Source organism: Lolium rigidum, chromosome 6 (genome assembly GCF_022539505.1).
Source record: "Lolium rigidum isolate FL_2022 chromosome 6, APGP_CSIRO_Lrig_0.1, whole genome shotgun sequence".
NCBI lineage: Eukaryota > Viridiplantae > Streptophyta > Magnoliopsida > Poales > Poaceae > Lolium > Lolium rigidum.
In genome coordinates, this window is record NC_061513.1 from 66,820,053 (window position 1) to 66,827,215 (window position 7,163).

At 41.2% G+C, this 7,163-nt stretch overlaps 1 protein-coding gene across 1 annotated transcript; it reads left to right on the plus strand.

Moving 5' to 3' along the window:
* The first annotated feature begins 508 nt into the window (after nt 1-508).
* On the plus strand, nt 509-6,892 carry LOC124660808 (serine/threonine-protein kinase Nek5-like). The gene is made up of 15 exons (XM_047198645.1): nt 509-609; nt 902-1,068; nt 1,149-1,215; nt 1,304-1,369; nt 1,460-1,506; nt 1,596-1,641; nt 1,745-1,825; nt 1,903-1,945; nt 2,046-2,095; nt 2,240-2,321; nt 2,449-2,498; nt 3,463-3,536; nt 4,577-4,628; nt 4,721-5,377; nt 5,465-6,892. Exons 2-15 carry the CDS (start codon nt 959-961, stop codon nt 6,890-6,892), a joined length of 2,853 nt encoding a protein of 950 aa, XP_047054601.1. The 5' UTR covers nt 509-609; nt 902-958.
* The last annotated feature ends 271 nt before the right edge of the window (nt 6,893-7,163 follow it).

Consider the following 7,163-nt stretch of genomic DNA (forward strand, 5'->3'; position numbering starts at 1 on the left):
ATCTGTAGATTTAGTTTACCCTTTGCTTGGCTAGATTTCCTTCTCTGTTTGTGTAGCTTTTTTTTTATGTTTATTTTCCCGTTTTTTCAGTTGGACATTTCGCCAATGCAACCCTTCTTTTGAACTAATTTATCCTCTTGCTAAATCTCAATGAAATGGCAGATCACCTTTTACATAAAAAAATATTAAACATTTATTCTAAATTAGTACTAGTCCTTCAGTTAAGTGTTGCTAACCTCTCGTGGGCTCGTGGCCATGGCGTATTTAAGCTGCTCCTCCCACTTACCCCATTTGAGGATTTAAATAACCAAAAGCAAACCAGAACAAGAGAGAAAGAGAAGCAAGCGCAAAACAAAACAGTAATCAAAATCCCGCACGGTGGGCAGCCTAGCAGCCGAAGCCTCGGGGCGACGAGAGCTCCGGTTCGGCGCGGGAGAGCAGAGGCGTCGTCGGCGGCGTTGGCGCCGTAATCAGGCGCAGCCGCGCCGCAACCCCGCCGCCGCCGGCCGCCGGATTCGTGCGGGATCGGAGGCACCTCCCGCCGTGGAGCGGCCGCGGCGTGCCCGGAACCGTCCGCCCGTGCGCCCAATGTCGGTAGAGCGAGCCGCGGTAAGGTCCCTGTCCTTGCCAGTGGCGGTTGGTGTGAACTGCTCGGTACAGTTGCCCAACTTCTCGCTTTTCCGCGTGGAATGGATTTTACTCTTTTCCTGTGCGTATCACAGTCCCTAAACTCTGCCACGGATTTGCGTGTCGAGATGATATGTGATTTAGTTGTTTGATGTTCTAGCGTGAGTCAATTAGGTGTTTATGATTCTGTTGGCAGTAATTTTCTGATCAAATTCGAATGCAAGACATGCGCTGTTACTGCCTGATTTCTGAATGTTTTTATATGCTTTTACAGAAATCGCCTAGGACGTGGAGCTGATCGATTTGGGTATTACAGACTGATTTTTTCTGTATGTTGGCCACCATGGAGTCACGGATGGATCAGTATGACATTATGGAACAGATTGGCCGTGGCGCCTTTGGTGCTGCCATCCTCGTGAACCACAAGATTGAGAAGAAAAAGTATGATGCATCATTGCTTCTATTAGTTATGGTGTTTGTTCCCCCTTATGGTAGCTGGTTCATATCTGACTGGGTTGCAGGTATGTGCTGAAGAAAATACGACTCGCGAGGCAGACAGAGCGCTGCCGCAAGTCTGCTCATCAAGAGGTCAGTGAAGCATGAGAAATCATTATGCTTTATTGGTTCGACGATTAGTGTTTGCTTTATGAATTGATTTATCAAAGGAAAACTGCAGATGGCCCTTATTGCTCGCCTGCAACATCCTTACATTGTTGAATTCAAAGAGGCATGGGTTGAGAAGGTTTGTTCCCCAGGAGCATGTATCTGCATGTGCCTTTTGGTTACTTTCATCTTTTATCTGGCTTACTATGTGAGTGACGCCTGATTACAGGGATGCTACGTTTGCATTGTGACGGGATACTGCGAAGGTGGCGATATGTGAGTGTTTTTATTGGGTTGTGCTATATTAGTTGTTACTGTTGACTTTCTGTTGACTCTGTTTTGTCTCGCTGTGTCCTTTCTTGTAGGGCTGAACTGATGAAGAAAGCAAATGGGACATACTTCCCAGAGGAGGTTATTAGTTATTACAGACTTTTTGTACTCCTTATTTCCTTTCGTTTCATGCTTTGGGCTAACAATATTAAAAAGTGTGCTAACTGTTCTCAACAACCATCAGAAACTGCTGAGATGGTTCGCTCAGTTGGCTCTAGCTGTTGACTACTTGCACTCGAATTATGTTTTGCACCGGGACCTCAAGGTAAGTGAAAAATAGTAATGATGCTTTCATTTAGTTCAACAAGAATACAGTATAATGTGTTTTTGTCCTTTCTGCAGTGCTCAAACATATTTCTCACAAAAGATCATGACATTCGTCTTGGTCAGTCTCCTATTAAATCAAATAACTCTTATATTTTATTCCATCTTTATTCGGCGCAATGGTTTATGCCGGAGATTAAATATCTTTTGTTTGCTTGCAGGTGATTTTGGCCTGGCTAAGACGTTAAAGGCAGATGATTTAACCTCTTCGGTAAACTTCTCTGTTATTTCTCGTATCTTTCTGTCTTGGAATCTTGCAAGGAAACACACATATTGATTAATCATGTACTCCCTCTGTATTGAGGGAGTACATTATATTCTCAGAACCTTATATGTTAGCATGATGCTTTTTTAGGTAGTGGGAACTCCAAATTACATGTGCCCAGAGCTGCTTACCGACATTCCTTATGGATTCAAGTCAGATATATGGTCTCTTGGTAAGATTACTTACTTTTAAGGAGATGCTTAATTAATTATATATATTTTTGTCATATAAATGCCTGATTTCATGCTTCCAAAAAGTAATGCCATACACCTACTTTGAACTGATATATTTCTGTACAGGATGTTGTATGTATGAAATGGCTGCCCATCGACCTGCTTTCAAGGCTTTTGTGAGTTCTTGTTAGCTCATGTTCTTAAATCACTATAATCACCTACGTAACAGTAATTTCTTGCCAGAGGTCATCTATTTTTTGCCAATTCATACTTCATTCGTTACATCACGAGCCTGTATGCAGAAAGTTCCCACTGACTGCTCCGTAGTAGGATAACACTTGAAGATAGGTATGTAGGTTGCAATCAACGAATGGAATGCAAGATTAAAGAAACAATTGCACTTTTTAGTGCTGTTACAAATGGTCACGGACCCTAAATCTACCGACTGTATGCTTTCCACCCTCTTTCATTAGTAGGGAAACAGTGAGGATTCACACCTTCTATTTGACAGGTTGTGGCATACTAGCATTAGCAACTCCCATCAGATAATTGTTTTTCCGCTTCTATTGCATTCACTGAAGTAAGCTAAGAAAAAATGCTCGTCGATTAAGAAGAACTGACCTATTCATTATGTGCAAAACTCCATCATATCTTATGGATTACAAATTTTGCACGTGTGCAATTTTTATGCACATGCATAGAATTATATAAGAGAAGGATGGATTTATTCTCCAGGTTCAGAACTTCAGATCATACTGGAACATAGTTCTCCATGATCCATCCAGGAAATTCATTTCTGGATTTATGTGAATGATGTAGATCTTATGTCTCCTGGACCTTCAAAACGTGTTTGAAGAGGTCTACCGCTCTCTCTATAGGTTTTAATATACTGTATATTTTTTCTTTTAAGCAGATCCATGGGTACCTAAAGTTAACTCGAACTGAATCTTTTTTCGGAGATAATGTTACTGATTATTAGTTTCTCTTCATGCGATATTTTTCGAATTTCTGTAGTTCGTCAATTCCTTTCCTCCTTAAATGTTCATATAAGTGGATAGCATGTACCAATCTGATGGTGTTATTGGTTTTGAAATTGAAAAAAAATCAGCTGTGCTTAAATATGCTCCTTATTTGTCTCAGGATATGGCTGGACTGATAAGTAAGATAAACCGCTCCTCTATTGGCCCTTTACCTACTTGCTACTCTTCATCTATGTAAGTGCACCTTCATTGTATATGTATTAGTCAGGCATGGAAGTTTTTTCCTTCCTTATAGTTCATTTTATAGCAATTTCACAATCTTTTTATTGTCATAGTTGTTATTGTGATGTTCTGAACCATTCTATCCTTTTCAAACCTACCATCTAGTGTTTTGATACGTTTTCTTTTAACTTTTCCAGAATAAGTCATGCCTACTAGCAGATGTAGTAGTTTTTATCCCATTATAAAATATTATCTTCTGTTGTCACATTTCGATGTGATTTACCATATTAAGTTTCATGCACCAACCAATAGTACCGAAAGTCCGAACTAATGTAGAGAAGGTGGGCAATCCACATACTCTTAGCATTACTAAACTTACGATCATACAAATGACGAAGAAAGAATATGTATTATTTTGCAACGGTTGATGTGTATCAATCATGGCTTTGACGGAAAAAAAAAACCACGACTCAATCCAGATTCCATAGACAAATAGATTAATACTCCAGCACCCAAACAACAGTACCTTCGGTGTCGTTCTTACAGAACATCAACATGGAGTAGAGAAATATTCCCATCTTCAAACTTTCAGATATACATTTCTCGAGCAGTTTAACTTGGATCTTCTCCCAACTACCATTTTAATTACAGAACAAAGCGTACTCAGAAAATTAAATAAAAAGGGAAAATAACCACATGCAAAATGCTTTCTTTGTTTACCTAAAAGGGAAGGTATTTGCTCATGGAGTAAATAGAAAGCTAAATAGACACACCTTTGCAAAGATACCCCGCTAGTTAACTGTGGAAAGATGAACAGATTTAAGAGCCAAAGCACATCTTGTGCTTCTTTCGAAGTACATGTCAAGAAAAGATGATCTGTATCATCTGCCAAGTGTACCCTACGATATGAAAAAAAGTAAAGCCTAAGATCAGCCAAATATTAATCAGTAATTATTGTTATACTAATTAACCTTAGTGCTTGTAGACCCAGCCCAATCATTACTTTCTCCAGGGCTAGCTAAAATGGCCCCCCTTGTTGCTGCTGGTTGCAGGAAAATACTTATCAAAAGCATGTTGAGAAAGAGTCCTGAACATCGGCCTACGGTAAGCTACTGTGTACACAGAAACCTCTCTGCAATACATATTTACCACATTTACTCAATTTTGACATGATTTGTTATACTCTTTGTAAACAGGCGTCTGATATTCTGAAAAATCCATACCTACAACCTTATGTTAATCAGCATCGCCCATTTGCTGATCTACTGCATCCCATGCAATCTCCCGAGAAATCCATCACCAGTTCACGTAGCAGTCGGAGAAGCATGTCTGGAAGCCAGTGCAGTAGCATTTCTGGCACTGGCAGTGATATGGATAGTATACAATCAAGTGAAAGAACCACATCAGGGCTAGCTTCAAGTTCCAACAACACCATTGATACGGAAGGTGCTGAAGCTACTAATAATCGGTTAGTTAACAGATTTTCAACACCACATGATATTAAAAGCCACAAGGACATTGCTAGTCCTGAACTGGAGAGACAGGACTCGTCCAAATCCATACATGTTGATCAGCATCCCAAATACGCGAGTAAGCAGCCAAAAATTATCAAGAAGATACTAACAACTCTAAGAGAGGAGACTAGTAAGCTTAGGGCAAACAATTCACCTTTGAGAGTGAGCCGTGTAAAGCTACATTCACCTAGCCACAGAGAGCGCTCGTCTGATGATTCAAAGCAAAACAGTGATGTTTCCTCCAGTTCGAAGTCTAGTGAAGTGACATCACATGAGTCAGCAAAGGTCAACTGTGATACTGTGAAACAAATACAAGCATCTCCTCCCCCGGATCATTTGGTGAGGATTCATGTTTTTATTTTTCTTATGCTGATCACTTTTTTTTGCGTTACTAATTTTTTCCTGGTTCTATCCTGCATCCTGCAGTCACCAATTGTTGAACATTCTGCAAAATTCAAGATTAAAGCAGATGAGTTACAGCAGCTAAACTCTACCAAGCAGACAACTGGAGATGCCCATGTAGCTGAAGGGAAGGCCAAGAACAGGGTGCTACCCAGTTTTACCAGACGCCCTAGCTTCCCTCCTCGTAGACAAGTGGGCTCAGAGAGTCCACAGCATACTGGGACAAAACGAGCTTACAATAAGGTTACAGAGGAGCATGCAAAAAGTCCCTGTCGACCTGCCCTTGGCCCAAAGATGGTTCTCGCTGAGCTTCCAGGTGTTTTAGTGGCTCCTCCAAGCCCCCTGAGTGGTATTCACATGAAAGTGGACAATTCACAGGAGAAATCAGCTCCACCCACGGCTGTAGTGACCAAGGAAGTCGGCAGTGCTTGCTCCAGTTCCGCAATTGATTATGCTGACAGTATCAAGCAGTCTGAACCATCTGAACCTGATTTACTAGCCAAGCTGGTTTCATCCTACAAGTGCTCAAGCCCTGTCGCTGGCATACAAAAGCATGACCTAACAGATATACCAAGCTCAGAGCTCAGTTCAACCAATTTGAAGAGTATTTCTGTTAATGAGGATATTAGTCTAAGCTCGGCCTTGGAAACATCTATTGATACAGCTGTAAAAGAGTTTATTTGCAATGATGATGTTCCCTGCAGTAAGATGGGGCAGAGTACTCCCATGGTCACTGTACAGAGTGATGAAGATAAGTTCACAGTTCAAGAGCTGCTTTCGTCAGTACCATGTATTGCTCCCTTTGATTCAACAGAAAAGAACATTGCACTAGACAAAGGATCACCTTCTATCCACCAGTCATCAGAGAAATCACCAGTTCCTCATTTGAGCGCTCCAGTTGAGGACGTTATACATGTCATAAGTCACAGCAGTTTCCGTGTCAGTGGTGAGCAGGCGGTAACAGGGAATGCTGAAATGGGAGTCGTAAGCACAGATGTTGACGAGCTTCCCGACGTGGTTAAAGAAGAAGTGGATGTGAGAAGCATCACACCGAGCCTTGTACCTTCTGGACCTGTTGATTCTGCCACTGCCAAACCCAACATTTCAGAAGCTAATACTGTCCGTCCAAAACTGGCGAATTCAGATGTGGTAAAGTTGCCCGCTATCCCAGAAGTAAATTCTACTTCTCCTGAGACCAACATTAGGTTTAAGGAGGAGGCAACCTCAACAAAGGAAATATTAGATGTCAATTCCTTCAGGCAACGGTCTGAGGCCCTTGAAGGGCTCTTGGAGCTTTCTGCTGATCTACTGGAAAACAATAGGTTCGAGGAGCTTGCGGTTGTTCTGAAGCCATTCGGGAAAGCTAAGGTGTCTCCACGAGAAACGGCTATCTGGTTGGCCAGAAGTTTTCAAGGGATGATGAATGATGAAGCAAGCCGCAGCTCAACGTGAGTGATCGTAACATTGACCTTTTTCTTTATCCTAATTTTCCAAAGTTGTAAAGTTTGACTACCTTAATCCCCTTCATATCGTTTGATATGTTACTCTCAGTGGTTTCCAGTTATATACGTCACATGCATTCTGTAAATAGCCCAGACTTGTAAACAGAAATAAGAAAATAATGCAAAAGCTGCATAAATCAAGGTATTGAAGGTCCACTTTGATAATACTACTTTGTTCTATCTGTTTATCAAACTCACCCAAATTAGACTCTGCTTTTATG

Bases quoted from the DNA above. Each gene is read 5' to 3' on its own strand.
- LOC124660808 (XM_047198645.1), top strand. From the start codon at position 959: ATGTTGGCCACCATGGAGTCACGGATGGATCAGTATGACATTATGGAA. The intron at 1,946-2,045 runs GTCAGTCTCCTA...GTTTGCTTGCAG, and splicing joins AGATCATGACATTCGTCTTG to GTGATTTTGGCCTGGCTAAG. The intron at 4,629-4,720 runs GTAAGCTACTGT...CTTTGTAAACAG, and splicing joins GTCCTGAACATCGGCCTACG to GCGTCTGATATTCTGAAAAA.